Source organism: Muntiacus reevesi, chromosome 4, assembly GCF_963930625.1.
Source record: "Muntiacus reevesi chromosome 4, mMunRee1.1, whole genome shotgun sequence".
Lineage (NCBI taxonomy): Eukaryota > Metazoa > Chordata > Mammalia > Artiodactyla > Cervidae > Muntiacus > Muntiacus reevesi.
In genome coordinates, this window is record NC_089252.1 from 19,476,219 (window position 1) to 19,493,687 (window position 17,469).

A 17,469-nucleotide genomic window follows, 5' to 3' on the forward strand; every position below is an offset into this window, starting at 1 on the left:
CACACCTCCTTCCAAATAGCCCCATGTGTGGGTAGGATAGCATATGCATACTGGGAATCTGTAAACATTTAGGATTTTCCCTGTCCCATGCTGAAAGGCTCAGGTGAGGACTGTCGACTTCTCTCCTGGGGCAGGAGCCCCAGGGGTAGCATCTCACTTCTGTGACTTGGGTCTGGGAAGTTCCTGCATATCCACCAGACTTTTCCCCCCTCTCAAAACTGTTCCCATCTGTGAGAGGCTAACTTCCTCAGTTGGGGCAACTGGAATAGATCATGTCTATGATTTCTATATGATCCTGCTCTAGGGACCCCGATCCTGTGGGTAGCAGGGTGGCAGGATTTAGTGTGTGACAGGTTTTAGGGTAACCACTGTGTTGTCTAAAAGCATAGCCTGAACTTGAATCAACTTTCCAGGGAATAACTACTCTGTTCCCTTAGAACTTAGCAAAACCCGAACCTGATGTGGGAGGCAAGCTAAAGTGTTAGGTGCAGTCACCTTGCAAGAGGAACTGTGATCTGAAGGGCCAGGTACAAGATTTCTGCACATGGTATCCTATAAGTAAATGAAACTAGACCAAGGCCAAAGGGAAAAAAAAGTTAGACTTTATCTTATTATCCAGATTCTATTTTTATTTCCTGGGAATTAGTGAGCTTTGCCCATGACACCATGCAAATTTTAGACTCTCGAAAGCAAATTTTTAGTGGTTTAGGCAGATTGACAAAACAGCCTTATCAACGTAGAATACATGCAGAGGCCAGATTCCCAGCATCAGTCAGAGATGAACCCTACAAGCTGGTCCTTCTCAAGAACCTCAGGTTGGCCATGTACAGTCTACTCCACTCTACCTGCCCACCCCCAAGCCCTCCAGGTGCCTCACCTTCAAGCCCTAGCATCATGTATTATCTTTACCTAATTCTTGATTTGTGTTATAAACACTTGTTCTTTGAATAATATTATATAGACTTAAGTTTTCTTTTCTGTCTCTAAAGACCTTTAATGACTTTGGAATCTTGGGTTCCAGAACCTCTACTACTTTTTTGTCTGGCTCTATGGCCACAATTTTTAAGTCATATTAGTGACCATTTCCTCTGATCTGCATACATTCATTTGTCCTGAAGGTGAACCCCAGATGTAAACTCTTATCTATCAGGATTGTTAGTGGCAGACCATAGAATACATAGCTTGTTAAAGGCTAGAAATACACTCTAGCTAGTTGAGGCAGGAAGGACTTAAGAGGCGTTAGCCTATAAAATCATTGGGAGATTAAACAGAGCAGATTCTAGGCTGAGAACCAACCAAACTGTGAAAAGGGGATGCTAAATGGGGCATCCCTGCAGCTAGGAAGCTGTAGAATTGAGAAATTGCTGCTGCTTCTGCCACACTACAACTCTCAATCCCATGAGATCAAAATACCTTTGCAACTGTGCTTGTAAAAAGAGCCCATCTCCCTATTTACCCCTCTACCTCACCTGCTCCTTCTTTCCTTCCAGGTTTTATGCCAGCGGGTTTCCCTGCAGAAAGCTTGGCCTCCAGAGGGCGCCTAGCTTCAGTGGAATCTGGGAAATGTAGTCTTTAGCCCACAGTCAATAAAATACAGGAAAGCACACTAGGAAGGAGGAGGAGTAGGTATTAATCAAGCCTGTCTGCAGGAATGGCCGTGCCATTCTTCAGGGCCCAGATTAGCTATGCATAGTTTATGGCATTTCCATCACTTTTCCAGTCTTTATCTACCTCCCTCCAACTGTAATTCCTATGACCCACAGGGTCACTATATTACCCAAGTTAATATGTAATATTATTATCTTGAAGTTTTCACTGTTGATTCATGTTTGTCTAACCAGGCAATGAATTTCTTGAGATAGTATCTCCTTAAATTCCTAATCTCTGGCAGAAATTTTTCCCAAGCTGAGGACATACCAGGTCCTCATTAAATATCTGAGATTGTTGACTCAGAAACTGTTTTCTACTAGGGAGTGAGTTCCAGTTATTTATTCCTGGGTAACAAACCACCCCAAAACAGTGGGTTGGAACAGCAATTTAGTCTCTCTCCCTGTCCTGTGGGCTGACTGGGCTTAGGGGGGACTGTCTGCATTTCGCGTCTCAGGCGTTTGCAGTGAGATTGCAGCTAGGGCTGGAATTACTTTAAGGCTCAACTCGACTGGAAGTCCAATGTGGCTTCAGCACTCACATATCTGGCCCCTTGAGGTTCCCCAGCATGGCCTCTTTGTCCAGAAGCGTAGCTTGGATTCAGTTTGTGATCGCTCAGAGCAGAAAGAGAGGAAACAGGAACTGCCAGCCGTCTTGAAGTCCAGAACTTGCACGATGTCTCTTTGCCATATTTTATTGGTCTGGGAAGCGACAGGCTAACCCCTGTTAACCTCTCTTCACAGAGGCAGAGAAATAGACTTCACCTCTCAATAGGGAACTGATATGGGTGGCAGAGAAGGAAGAAATTGATAGCACCCAACTTTGGATTAAGTTACTACAGAGAGTATTCATCCGTGGCATGCCATAGGTATCTAGAGCAAACTATGCTGTGTCTGAAGACCTGACTTTCTTCATTCAGTATTTCATTTCATACTCTGCCATATGGATTGTTCTAGCCAGGCAGCTCATAAATGCTTGTCATTGGTCACAAAGGCAGGAGAGTAGAATTGTCTATGTCTGATTGCTGGGTCTGTGCAACACTCCCTTTTTCATTAGTTGAAAGCTTCCCATGGTGGGTTTCTGTGTTTCAAGGAAAGGACTTTGTTCTTCAACTCTGTGAATTCCTTCACCAGCAACAATCATATGTAACACCTCTTCTTGATCTGATGACATCTAACAAACCTAAAATGGACTGGTATAACACATTGTACCTTAACTATGAACATAATGTGACTTTTAATTTTGATTATATTTTAACTTGGTTTAATGACTCTTTTGCCTTACATCGGTAACTGTATAATGCGGTTTGTTTCTAACAGTCTGAAAGCTTTTATGTTACAAATGGTTGTTAAGCTCCTATGAATGCCACAACCTCCTCCAACTATACTTGGGGTCCCTGGATCAGAGACCCTCAATATGAGGGTGAGGAGAATATGCTGCCAGAACAATTTAGGGCCTGTGCCCCTGGCCAGCAGGAAGTAACTGCAGAATGAGAGCAGTACCCCTTTTCCCTTGGCAGCCATGTTCTCCTAGAAAAAGAAGGGGGGAATGAGAGAGTTAATTCTTAAATAGGTTGATAAGGAGTCCAGGGCCCTCGAGAAGAAGAAAGGGGTATGGGGCTCTCAAGGAGAAAAGGACGAACTTTTTTTTCTACATTGTTTTGTCTTAGTCACATAAGACATTATTTTCTTTAAGTCCAGAGCTAATGATTACACAACAAAACTCCTCTTGCTCAAGGGTATGTTTTTCCTTAAGCTCTGTACTAATGATTATATAATAACAATGCATCTTGCTCAAGGACATTTTTTCTTCTGAACAAGAACCTGAGTGGAACAGTCTCTCTCCCCCTTCTGATGTCTATGTCAGAAGCTTTTTCTGTCCTTTTTCACTGTAATAAAACTCGTGCCACAGAAAAGCTTTGAGTGATCAAGCCTGGTACCTGATCCTGAAGCTAAATCTTCTTCTTTGGAGATCACGAATCCAACATCATTCGCTGTTAGCTATCATCTTGGGGACTCTGCAGATGACACCACCCTTATGGCAGAAAGCAAAGAGGAACTAAAAAGCCTCTTGGTGAAAGTGAAAGAGGAGAGTGAAAAGGCTGGATTAAAACTCAACATTCAGAAAACTAAAATCCTGGCATCTGGTCCCATTACTTCATGGCAAATAGATGGGGAAACAATGGAAACAGTGACAGACTTTATTTTCCTGGGCTCCAAAATCACTGCAGATGGTGACTGCAGCCTTGAAATTAAAAGACACTTGCTCTTTGAAAGAAAAGCTATGACAAACCTAGACAGCATATTAAAAAGCAGAGACATTAGCACTTGTGTTTGTTTTTGTTTAATTTGTGGACAAAGACTTACAGACAAGTGCAAAAGTAAGTCCTCTTTTGCAACCCACAACTCATTGTTCAGTATGAGTTTTGATACAGATAAGAAGGAACATGATCCATAAAATGGGTGTGTATTGATGAGCATAAAGATTGCTTCCAGGGCTATAAAGTTAAGCTTTTAAATTACCAGCTGTATTGATCCTAGTACTCAGTTTTAATGTTGACATAAAACAAACAAAGATGGGCTCCTTTTTTTAGGCTTTTATCTTCGGAATACAGTGTCTGGATTTTCCAAAGGTATTGGCATATCCCAATGATCTCTGTCAAGTTTTAGGGTGTGATAACTTAGGAATTAATATGATTTGAACTTGATAAGCTTTTAGAGAACTAGACATCCCATCTCCTGACCCTAAACAGGATCCTATAGTGAACTGCTTGAGGAAATTGGATCTTAAAGATTACAGGTGGCAAACTTTGAAGTGCACTCCACCGAAGATCAAAGAGGCCCAACTAAAATGGCTGTGGCAAGCATCACAGCTGTGGATTGAGCAGAACTTTTTGTAAGGGCTGCCTTGAAGATGACAACTTTGGAGGAACTATGGTGACTGGCAGTGGAAAGAATCAGGACGTGTGAAAATCCTTAAAAATTTATTGACTTAAATAACTTTGCCTATGTTATGAATAAAGAGAAACCTTTGTGCAGAAAGTCAAAAAAAAAAAAAAAAAAAAGCAGAGACATTACTGACAAAGGTGTGTATAGCCAAAGCTATGGTTTTTCCAGTAGTTATGTATGGATGTGAGAGTTGGACCAAAAAGAAAGCTGAGTGCTGAAGAATTGATGCTTTTGAATGGTGGTGTTGGAGAAGACTCTTGAGAGTCCCTTGAACTGCAAGGAGATCCAACCAGTCCATCCTAAAGGAAATCATTCCTGATATTCATTGGAAGGACTGATGCTGAAGCTGAAGCTCCAATACTTTGGCCATCTGATGCAAAGAACTGACTCATGGAAAAGACCCTGATGCTTGGAAGAATGAAGGCAGGAGGAGAAGGGAATGACAGAGAATAAGATGGTTGGAAGGCATCACCAACTCAATGAACATGAGTTTGAGTAAGCTCCAGGAGTTGGTGACAGACAGGGAAGCAAGGAGTCAGACACAACTGAGCATCTGAACTGAGTCAGATACTACTTCTCATGTCACATATTATTAATAATAAACCAAACACAACTTGTTATTGCTATTATTTCTAAATATCCTTATGATGTTTTGGTTATCTGTGGTATTATGTTTTATAATATATATTTAGACTTTGTCACTGCTTCAGGCACAGAGTTCCTAAAACCCCTGGAATTTCCTAAGTGATAAAAGAAGGTGCCTTTTGTTAATGAGGTGACTTTTGGAAAGCCCTCGTGTAACCTAAAGATGGGGCCAGTTCCCAAGGGAACCAACCAGGATTAGAGGGTTGGAACTTTCACTCCCCCACCTGATTTACACGGAGGGGAGAGAGTCTGGAGGTTGAGTCATTTGACGATGGCCAGTTATTTAGTCAAGTATGCTTGTGTAATGAAGCCGCCATAAAAAGCCAAAAGGAGAGTGTGCAGGGAGCTTTCAGCCTGTTAACCAGACACTTCCTCATGCCACTGTGCCAGGCCCCAGACTCGACAAGGACAGAAGCCCTTTGTTCAGGACCCAGCCCCACACATCTTATCTCCCTGTTGATCTGTAGTAGCCTTCAAAATAAACCAGTGTTCCAGTGAGTAAATGGGTTTCCTGAGTTGCGTGAGCCCCTGTATAAACTCATCACACCCGAGGGAAAGATCATAGGGACTCCTGGTTTATAGCCAGTCCGTCAGAAGCACAGACAACAACCTAGACCTACAGTTAGCGTCCGGAGTAAGGGCAGGCTTGTGGGAATGAGCTCTTAACCTGTGGGATCTGAGGCTTTCTCCTGGTAGAATCAGGGTTGCGTTGAATTGTAGAACACTCAGCTGATGTCTGAGAATTGCTTGGTGGTGTGAAGAAAACTTTCCTTCACGTTGGAATTAACTACTAAGGCAATACAGTAGAGAAAGCATCAGGCTTGGTACCTGCACCTGTGATCAGAGGTTTAGTTCTGTGAAATGATTAATTTAATATCACCGAACCTGTTTCCTTATCTTTAAAATAAAGTAATGATGCCTGCTTCACACGATTGTTGAGTCAGTGAGATAACTTATACCAGTTCCCAGAAATACAGCATTATAGAAGTGGAATTTATTGTGTGTCCCTGTCTTCCTCACCCCCATACCTCCTCCTTATCAGTGCTGAAGTTTTGGATAGCAGAGTCTCTGCAGTGGGTGCTTCCTAAGCAACTTGTTATATGAAAGTTTTTAGAGTCAGTATGTTGTCCTATCCTGGAGATGTACAAAGATTAAAATGGTGTGTTGTCATCTGTGCTACCTCACAGCAGTTCTGTCTGAGCCTGTGGCTCTTCCACACAGGTCTGTTACAAGCTGAATAGTGGTGTGTTTGTATCTCCCTCAGCCTACTTACTGATACTGTTGCTGTTGGCTAGGAAGACCTGAGGCGCTCACCTAGGCCTGTACTACTTGGACAAGCCCCACAGACATTTCCTGGACTGAAGCTGATGTGATTGGACCAAACATTGTGGCTTTTGTTATGTCTGAAGATACACCACAGCAGCAATCACTGGGGAACCTTGAAAAAATTTTTTATATACACAGGTCCTGGAGGGTACATGGTATGCCCACAGCCACACAGCCAGATAGCCGGGAGTGTCAGCAGACCTTGGTCTTTGCCTTTGTTAGGGCGCCAGAGTTGGGTGTCTAGGGTTCTGCAGGTTTACACTTAATTGGTGGATTTAAAACTTCAGAGGGGGAATTAGGACACCTGAAGGGAAAAGGTGGCTCATTCAAGTAGTCAGTTATCCAGGTTACCCAGGGCTTTCTAAACGGGGGAACTTTGTGAGTGGGGGGTGGCCTCATTCCTCATCTAGTTGTTTAGTTAGTAACTGTGTCATACAACTGGCAATTTGTTTATTCAAGATGAATGTATTTGAAATGGATGCCTCAGCAAAACTTAATGTCAGGTATTTACATTATGTGTGTGTCCTCTTGTAGCCCTAGGCCTTAGATTGCGCTGAGTATTGTCAGATGACATCCCTCTGTAACCAGCCGTGTTGTAGACCAAGAATTCTGTATTCTTCAGTCCTATTGCAGGTGGGTGGTGGGTTGCCAAGACTAATTAAAGTTAGACTCTGCATTTGCGTAGGATAATTGCTGTAACGGGCTATGCCAGGGTGCATGTAGTGACTTTTGAACGTATTCTTCACTTTTCAACTAGACCCATACTTGGAGTCAGAGGATTGGCTTTGTGGTTTAACCTCTCAACCTCGGTGTCCTTGCTGTAAAATTGAGTAATGGCATTTATTATCTACTGTCTTAGTTTTGGTGGAACAGTGCCAAATGAGACCACCCTTAAAGGGATAAAACAGTGTCTCCCATCCTAACCAGTTAGGGTGCATAGCAAGGACTCACCCCAGGTCAAATGGCTTGAAGCTCACTGGTTTTCTAACACAGTACTGTGCTTCCCAGCACGTTAGAAAGAACCTTGAACAGAAGGCAGAAGAAAAATTGTGTATATGGTAGTTTTTACTTTTACAAAGTATCTTCATTTCTGTGTCCTCTTCTGTTTCTTCATTGCTGTTTTTACTTCACTTATTGAGGAAAATATTTTTGTAATTCTTGTCTGACTGAATGCAGAAGGAAGTGAGCACTCTAAGGTCACACAGCTGGTGAGTGCATAAAGCGTGACTAGGATGGTGGAGTCCTGATTTCTTAGCTAGTGTATTGGGCTGTTGCTGCCTCCCAAGATTTGACTCTTCTGAAAACTTGAGGAAAACTTTGATATGTGAAAAGGATACTGGCATAATTATCACTAGAAGACCACATGGTCTTAGCTTATGGGACCGACTGCTTTTGAGGGACCAGCTGCTTTCATTACAGGGGGATGAAATACCAGCTCCTCAGAGGGATCTGGTATTCCTAGAGCCGACTTCAACAGTTCATCACCCTTTCTGGTAGAAATATGTGGACCAACTACTACCAACTACCAAAGAATGGACCAACTACTCTCTTCTTCCTCTTCCAGAATCATCCCCAGGTGTGACAGAGGTGACCATCATAGAAAAACTACCTGCTGAACGTCATATGATTTCTTCATGGGAACAAGTAAGTGTCACCTTGTTGAATCCTCACCTCCCAACAATGAGTGGTCAATTTAAATGCCCCTCAGAAGGAAAGAGTGAACAAGAAACTTTTTCTTATCTTAGGCCACAGCCACCTTCAAGTTAGAGTTCATCTTTCTCTCTGTTTCTGTTCAGGACTTTTAACACTCCCTTCCATTCCATGCCATCTCTCCAACATGGAGCATCTCCTCTGAGCCTGTCTTAAGGAGGCAGTGGAACATTTGAAGTTGTATATATACACAACAAAGCTGAAAATCCACTTAGGAAAGAAGGAATTAAATATTAATAAGCATGCTGGGCAGAACGTGGTCAAGTGTTGCAGAGAAGTACTAACCAGATTAATAGCAAACGCTTTCCAACCCTCCTCTGAACTTTCATTCATTCATTTATTCAGTAAAAGATTTAAGCTGATAAAAGGGGCCAGGCATTGTGCTTGATGTTGAGCCCTAGAGATTCGGGGTAATCAATAAAGAACACAGTTTCCTACCTCTTGATCTTGTCTTGAGACATAGTATAAGTCATCCCAAGTGTAATTACAAAGCAGATCAAGCTCTGTGAAAGAGAGGTTAAGGGAGCATTGTCAGGAGGCCTGACCTAGTCTGGAGGTTGAGGAATATTTTTCCCGAAGAAGTTATGAGAAGTTGTTAACTGGATAGATGAGATATGTGAAGATGCTTTGAGCCTGTGTGAAGGCTTCAGGATAGGAAGGATTACACTTTTGAGGGCATAAAGAGGGTCCGTGTGTCTAGGGCACAGGAGAATGGAGGAGAGAGGTGGACAGGACCAGGACATGCAGGGCTTCTCAGATCATCAGGACTTTGTTCTTTCCATTTACCAAGGGAAGCCACCGAAATGCTTTAAGTAGAGAAGTCAGAGTTCTGCTTTGGAAAGTAACTGTGGCTGAGTAGCAAGCAGCACAGGGATCTGACTAGGTCACCTTGTCACTGAACGAGTGCTGCTGCCTTATCAGGTGAATTATTTCATTTAATCCTCATGATAACCCTGGCAAGATCAGTGTCGCTATCTCTGTGTGATAGATGAAAAATCTGAGGGTCAGAGAGGTCAAAGACTGTCCTGGGCCACATAGCCACCAGTAGCAGAGCCTGGATTGTCCGCCCCAAGCACACGCCCTTTCTGCTCTACCAGACTACCCCTCCTACGGAGGGCAACACCATGGCAGCCTTGCCCTCGCCAGCCAAGCAGCCCCCAGGTATGTGGGCATGGTCAGTCCCTGCGAAGAGCTCCCACCCTCCCAGGGCTGAGCAGTGGCTTCACTGGCATATCAGTAGTTAGTAATTAAGGTTTCTCTCCATGACCTCTGCTCAGCAGCACCTCAGCTCTTAGCATGGACTCACTCAGCTCCCGCTCCCATTTTTACTCACAGTACCTAAGAGAAAACAAAATTCCAGAGCAGTGTCTACTGTTAAGCTCTTACTAGCTGATGGTGCTGGTACAGCTGCCAGCCAGGCCTGTAACTTCATGGATTACATTCCTTCTGATTTCTTAAAAGGTTTGAGTCAGGCCTTTAGGGAGAACTGCCTTGGAACTCAGTAAGAATGAGAACATTAAGTTTTTCTGTCTGCTGAAGAGGAGATTCCTAGCTTATAAACCCAGGTTCATAGGTCAGGATGGGAGGATGAGAGGACAGGAATGCATTTTCTGGGGTGGAACACCATTAAAGCTGTGTCATATTATGTCACTTATTTATTGAGGTAGTTTTTGAGGCATAGTCTTCTTGTCTCTTATACCGGATGTTTCCCAGAATTCTCTAAGATGACTTGGTGCATTTTTCCAGTTTTACTTATGATATCTTGGTTTATTCATTTGTAGCATGCCTTCCATGACTGCTTTTTATATCTAGTACACTGGGAACTAATCTGCCTCCTGGACAATGCAACTTTTTTGAGTTCCCAGTTATCTTAGACTGATATTGAGGAGATTACAGATGTAGAGCTGGATAAATAGCCGTCAGCAGACTGGAAGAATTAAAGGGTGTGCACGAGACAAACAGATTTCTAACTAACTGAGACAGCCAATGGGCCATTTTCTTCAGACACAGTGAGTTGGGGGAAGCTTTGCAGTGATTGCAGCGCGCGGCCTCAGTAGCTGTGGTGCACGGGCCCAGTTGCTCTGAGGCACGTGGCATCTTCCTAGACCAAGGGTGGAGCCTATGTCCTGTGCATTGGCATGCAGGTTCTTAACTACCAGATCACCAGGGAAGTCCCTGGGTGTTGTTGTTGTTGTTGTAGTTATTGAGCTGTGTGAGCTCTCTGTATGTTTTGGAATTTAGCCCTTATTGGTCGCAGCATTTGCAAATATTTTCTCCCAGTTTGTACCTAGGTTGTCTTTTCCTTTTGTTTATGGTATTCTTTGCTATGCAAAAACTTTTAAATTTGATTAGGTCTCATTTGTTTATTTTTGCCTGGGGACACCTCAGAAAACATTGGTATGATTTATTCAGAGAATGTTTTGCATATATTCTCTTCTAGGAATTTTGTTATGTCGTGTCTTACAGTTTAAAGTCAGTAAGCCATTTTGAGTTATTTTTGTGTATGATCTGAAGGTGTGTCCTAACTTCACAGATATGCATGCAGCTGGTTGTTCCATTTCTCCAACACCACTTGCTGAAGAGACTGTCTTTCCCCATTTTATAGTCTTGCCTCCCTTATCAAAGATTAATTATCTGCAGGTGTGCAGTTTATTTCTGGGCTCTCTATTCTATTCCATTGATCCATGTGTCTTTGTGCCAGTCTCACACTGCTTTGATTACTGTAGCTTTTTAGTATTGTCTGAAGTCTAGAAGGGCTATGCCTCCTGCTTTGTTCTTTTTCCTTAGGATTGCTTTGGCAATTCTGAATCTTTTATGGTTCCATATAAATTTTAGAACTATTTGTTCTTGCACTGTGAAAAATGTTTTGGGTAATTTGATAGAGATCAGATTGGATCTGTGGATTGCACTTGGGTAGTATAGCCATTCTAACCATATTAATTCTTCTAAACCAAGAGTATGGGATAACTTTGCAGTTTTTTGAATCATCTTCAGTTTCTTTCACTAATGTTTTGTAGTTCTTAGCATATAAGTCTTTCACTTTCTTGATGAGGTTATTCCTAAGTTTTTTTTTTTTTTTTTGGATGTGACTTTCAAAGAGATTGTTTACATTCCGTTCTCTGATATTTTATTGTCTATTTAAAGAAATGCAACTGATTCCTGTGTCCTGCTACCTTGCTGAATTTGTTTGTCAATTCCAGTCTTGTTTTGTGTGGTCTTTAGGGTTTTCTGTATATAGTATCATGCCATCTGCATATAATGACAATTTTATCCCTCCCTTATCAATTTGAAATGGGCTTCCCAGGTGGCACTAGTGATAAAGAACCCACCTGCCAACACAAGATGTGAGAGATGCAGGTTCGATCCCTGGGTCAGGAAGATTCCCTGGAGGAGGGCATGGCAACACACCCCAGTATTCTAGCATGAAGAATCCCATGGACAGAGGAGCCTGGCAGGCTACAGTCCATAGAGTTGCAGAGAGTCAGACATGACTGAAGTGACTTCGCAAGCACCAGTTTGAATTTTAATTCTTTTCCTTGTCTGATTGCTCTGGCTAGGATTTCCAATACTGTGTTGAATAGAAGTAGTGAGAATAGGAATCCTTGTCTTCTAGAATTTAGTGGGAATGCTTTCAGGTTTTCACTGTTGAGTATAGTACTAGCCATGGGCTTGTCGTAAATAGCTTTTATTATGTTGAAATATATTCCCTCTGTACCCACTTTGGTAAGAATTTTTATCATGAGTGGATATTTAATTTCATTGAATGCTTTTTTTCATCTATTGAGATGATTGTGTGGTTTTTATCTTTCCTTTTACTGTGTAGTATATCACATTGATTCATTTGCATATGGTAAACCATCCTTGTATGATTTAATCCTTGGATGAACCCAACTTTGTTGTGGTATATGATCTTTTTTATGTATTACTGGATCTGGTTTGCTAATATGTTGTTGAGAATTTTTGCATTTATATTCATCAAAGATATTGGCTTATAATTTTCTCTTCTTTTTGTACTACCTTTTGTCTGGTTTTGGTATCAGGTGATGGTGACTTCCTAGAATGTCTTTGGAGTGTTCCTTCCTCTTTGATCTTTTGGCAGTTTGAGAAGGATCTATGTAAGTTCTTCCTTGCATGTTTGGTAAAACTGGCTTGTGAAATCATCTGGCCCTGGACTTTCTTGTAGGGAGTTTTTTTGTTGTTTTTTTAATTACAAATTCTATTTCACTTCTAGTGATTGGTCTTTTCAAGTCACCTATTTCCTCTTGATTCAGTTTTGGTGGGCTGTTTGTTTCTAGAAAGTTGTCCATTTCTTCTAGGTTGCCAAATTTGTTGACATATAGTGTTCATATAATTGACATATAAATGTTCTGTTATAGTTTCTTGTCTTTCTGATGTATCATTTCTTATTTTCATCTATTTGAATCTTTTCTCTTTTCTTCTTGGTGACCCTGGCCAGATATTTGTCATTTTTGCTTAACCTTTCAAAGAACCAGCTCTTTGGTTTCTACTGATATTTTTCTATTGTTTTTTAATCTCTATTTCCTCTCTGATATTTGTTATTTCCTTCCTTCTGCTGACTTTAAGTTTTGTTTGTTCTTCTTTAACTAGTTCTTTTAGGTGGTGGATTAGGTTGTTTGAGATTTTTCTTGTTTCTTAAAGTCCTGTATTGATATGAAATTTCCTCTAAGAACTGCTTTTGCTGCACCCCATAGATTTTGTATAGTTGTGTTTTCATTGTCACTTGCCTCAAGTTATTTTTTTTAAATTTTTTCTTTAATTGTTGACCTGTTGGTTTTTAAATAGCATATTGTTTAGTCTCCATATAACTTTTTTTTTTTCTCATTTCTTTTTCTGTGGTTGAGTTCTGGTTTCATACCATTGTGGTCAGAAAAGATACTTGAAATAATTTCTATACTCTTAAATTTGTTGAAGCTTCTTTTGTGCCCTAGGGTGTAATCAGTCCTAGAGAATGTTCCATGTGCACTTGAAAAGAATGTGTATTCTGCTTTTTTTTAATGAAATGTCCTGGAAATATAAGTTAAATATAACTGTTCTATTTTGTCATTTAGGATCTCTGTTACCTTGTTGATTTTCTGTCTCAAAGATCTGTCCATTGATGTAAGTAGGGTGTTAAAGTTCCATAGTATTATTATATTGCCATCAACTTCTCCCTTTAAATCTGTTAGTATTTTTATGTATTTGGGTGCTTCTATATTGGGTGTTTAGGTGCTAAAATTACTGCAGATGATGAGTATAGCCATGAAATTATAAGATGATTGCTTCTTGGCAGGAAAGCTATGACAAACCTAGACACTGTGTGACAAAGCAAAGACATGACTTTGCTGACAAAGGTTCTTATAGTCAAGGCTTTTGTCTTTGTAGTAGTCATGTACAGATGTGAGAGCTGGACAGTAAAGAAGGCAGAACACTAAGGAATTGATGCTTTCAAACTGTGGTGCTAGAGAAGACTCTTGAGAGTCCCTTGGACAGCAAGGAGATCAAAACAGTTAATCTTAAAGGAAATCAACCCTGACTACTCTTTGGAAGGACTGATGCTGAAGCTGAAGCTCCAATACTTTGGCTGCCTGAGGCAAACAGCTGATTCATTGGAAAAGACCCTGATGCTGGGAAAGATTGAAGGCAGAAGGAGAAGAGGGTGACAGGATGAGATGGTTGGATGGCATCACTGATTCATTGGACATGAACTTGGGCAAACTCTGGGAGATGGTGAGGGACAGAGAAGCCTGGTGTGCTGCAGTCCGCTGGGTCACGAAGAGCCGGACACAAGTTGGCGACTGAGCGGCAACATCATATTGGGTGTGCAGGGAGTCGGACCTGACTGAGCATGAGCGTACAGTACATAGGTTGGGTGCATACATGTTAACGAGTATAATATCCTATCCCTGTATCGATCCTTTTGTCTTTATATAGTGTCTTTCTTTATCTTTCTCTGTAGCCTTTGATCTAAAGTCAATTTTGCCTGATAGGAGTTTTATGACCCTCACTTTCTTATAATTTTCATTTGCACAAAATGTCTTTTTTCTTCCCCTCACTTCAGTCTGTGTTTGTCCTTTGCCCTAAAGTGGGTCTCTTGTGGACAGCATATTGTAGTCTCTTATTTTTTTATTTAATATGCCACTCTGTGTCTTTTGGCTGGAGCATTTAGCCCATTGACATTTAAGGTAGTTATTGATAGATATGTATTTTTTGCCATATTAAACCCTATTTTCATGTTTTCATATTTTATATTTAAATTTTCCTGATTTTATATTTCTTCTTTGTCCCTTTCTGTTTTTTCTTTTGTAGTTTTATGATTTTCTTTTGTTTTACACTTTTGTTCTCTTCTGTTTGGTTTTTGTGAATGCATTGTATGTTTTTGCTTTGTAGTTACCCTGTTTTCAAGTTTGTTAACTCCTTGTACTTACTTGCCTTAAACTTGTAGTCATATAGACTCAAACACATTCTTGGAAAAAAAAGGTCTACATTTTCTTACTCTTATTTCCCACATTTTATGATTTTGATCCTCTTTTACATCTTCATATTCATCCTTTTGCTGTTCTTTATGTTTATCACTTTCACAGAAATTTTTTACTTTATTTTTAAAATCGATGTACTGGCTTATTTAAGTGATTTACTCTTTCCTGTAGATTCTTACTACTTTCTCTATTTAGAGAAATCTTTTAGTATTTCATTTAAGATAGTTTTAGTATTGCTATAGTCTTTGAATTTTTGCTTATTTGAGAAATCCTTAATCTCTCTTTCTATTCTAAATGATAATCTTGTTGGGCAGAGGATTCTAGATTGCAGATTTTTCCCTTTCAGGACTTTGAATATATCTTGCCCCACTCCCTTTTGGCCTGCAGCTGTTTCTGTAGAGAAATCAGCTCGTAGCCCTGTTGGGGTTCCCTTGTAATTAACTTCGTGTTTCTCTCGCTGCCTTTAGAACTGTGCCTTAATCTTCGGCCGTCTTTATCATGTCTTGGTGGAGGTCTGCTTGCATCTCCCTTGTGTGGGACCCTCTGTGCTGCTCGTACCTGGATATTGTTTCCTTCTTTGTGTTTGGGGTGTCTTCAGTCACACTCTGTTCAGATACGCTTTCAATCCCCTTTTCTTTATCTTCTCCTTCTGGGATTCCTAGCATGTGTACATTGGCATACTTTGTATTATCCCATAGGTCTCTTATATTGCTTTCATTTTTTTAAATTTGGCTTTCTGTCTGCTGTTCTGACTGGGTGATTTCCATTATTCTATCTCCCAGATCATTTATTCATTCTTATGCATTATTCATTCAGCTTTTCATTACCTTTAGCTCAGCTTTTGTCTGAGTGAGTGAATTTTCTAATTTTTCTTGGCTCCTCCTTATAGTTTCTAGTTTCCTTTTGCAGTAATGTGCATTTCTCTCAATAGTCCTTCTTAACTTCTTCAGTATTTTTATTATCTCCTTTTTGAATTCGTTATCTATTAGAAAGAAGAGGTCTGTTTCATTGCTTGTTCCTTCAGGGGAATTCTCTTGATCTTTTATTTGAGAGTGGTTCCTCTACTTCATTTTGCTTATATTTCTCTTGCTATGTGAGTTTAGGAGAAACAATTATCTATTGTGGTCTTGGAGGGCTATTTTTATGGAGGAGCATCCCTATGTAGCCTGTGTAGGTTTAATACTTTTCAATGTGAGAGCTGTTCTTGGTGTTAATTCCTGTTGCCTCTTTCCTCGGTGTATGCTGGCCACTGTCCCTCTGATAGGAGGAGTGACTGGTGATGTGGCGGCCAGAGCCTGTCCTGGTTATTGATCAGGGCTTCCTCCTCGCTCTGTGGTTGTTGCCGCCCTGTCGGGAGCTGGGTCTGTTCTCCCGCTGTGGGAGTGGAAGCCCCAGATCCATTTCTGAGCTCTGGGGGGAGGTGGATGGGATTGGAGCCCTCCCACTGGGAGAAGAGCCAGAGCTGTTCCCCGCGTGAGTGCGCTTTGCTGTGTCACCTGGCACCTGCTCTGCCACCTTACAAAGTACACTGTTGCCAGCATTGCCCTGGACCCCATCTCGACCTTGGGAATGCCAGCAACCAGCCCTGGGGTCCCCCCGGCATTGTTTCCACAGGACCACCAGTGCAGATCAACCAGAGTCAGGTCCCGGGACCACATCCATCACTCATCTGGACCACAGCGGGAGCTACAAAGGCAGCGCAGACCCTGGTCCAGCCCAGTCCCCAGGGCACATGCCCACAAAGCCCGTGACTGCTGAGGCCACAGCCGTTCCAGCCATGGGCACACCCAGTGTCCACTCTGATGTCCTACAGGCACTGAATTTACAAAGCCAGTGGCAGAGGTGTAAGGTTGTGGCTTGACAACCACAGGGTTAGATTTCAGCCCTACTTCCCAAGTTTCATGGCCTCTGAGGCTCAGCTATGGTTTTAACCCCACCTCTGTGAGTGGGCAACCTGCTGGCATTTACTCCCATCACCCCCAAAATGGTGACTGGGCCACAAGAGCCTTTGGAGGCGGGAGCCGCTGAGGCAGCAGCTAGGAAGACATGTTCTCACAGGGCCCGCGGAAGCGGGGCAGTACACAGAGAAAGAGGCTATGATGCCAGCCTCACCCCCCACTTCATGCTCCACTTAACAGTGGCGCTTTGCTTCTGTTGCCCACCTGGGTTTCTTCCGTGAACACCTCCGGTTGCAGCTGTACCACACTCCAGCCCTTTCAGGCTGTCTCTGCACAGCCAGCACTAGGCCCCTTCCCGCATCTGTTCTCTACACCCCAGGTTCCGGTGCCAGCCCCACTCACACCAGCAGACCTGCGTCTCAGGCTAGGGCGTGCAGGCAGTGGTGCGGGCCCTCTGCAAGTCTTTCTCTGTCCTGCCTCTTGCAGCCTGATTGCTGGGTTCTCCTCTGAGCCTCTGAAGCTCGCTCTGTGTCCCGGCTCCTCTCCCTGCTGCTTAAGTGGCTTCATCCTGTGGGAACCTTTCCTCTTTCCCCCACACTCCCCCCGCCACGGGTGCAGGTCCCATCCTGCTCCCCTTCTCTTTTCGTTTTTCTTACCTGGTTACATGGGGCTCTTTCATGTCCTCTCAGGGGTGTGAGGTCTTCTGGTAGTGTTCAGCAGGGGTGCTGTGAGAACTGTTCCATTTGTAGATGTATTTTTGATGTACTTGTGGGAAGAGGTGAGTTCCATATCCTTTTACTCTGCCGTCTTGTTTGGAGC

The 17,469-nt window shown here is 42.2% G+C and overlaps 1 protein-coding gene and 1 non-coding gene across 2 annotated transcripts in view; both read left to right on the plus strand.

Annotated features, from left to right (window-relative positions):
• TPGS2 (tubulin polyglutamylase complex subunit 2) overlaps positions 1–17,469 on the plus strand; it is a 58,096-nt gene that overhangs the window by 13,116 nt on the left and 27,511 nt on the right. Inside the window, exon 2 of the mRNA XM_065935122.1 lies at positions 8,131–8,210. Coding sequence (XP_065791194.1) covers positions 8,131–8,210 — 80 coding nt within the window. The remainder of the gene's footprint in view (positions 1–8,130; positions 8,211–17,469) is intronic.
• On the plus strand, positions 3,970–4,096 carry LOC136168119 (small nucleolar RNA SNORA40). Its single transcript, XR_010663269.1, has one exon. It is a non-coding gene; the product is annotated as a small nucleolar RNA SNORA40 (small nucleolar RNA).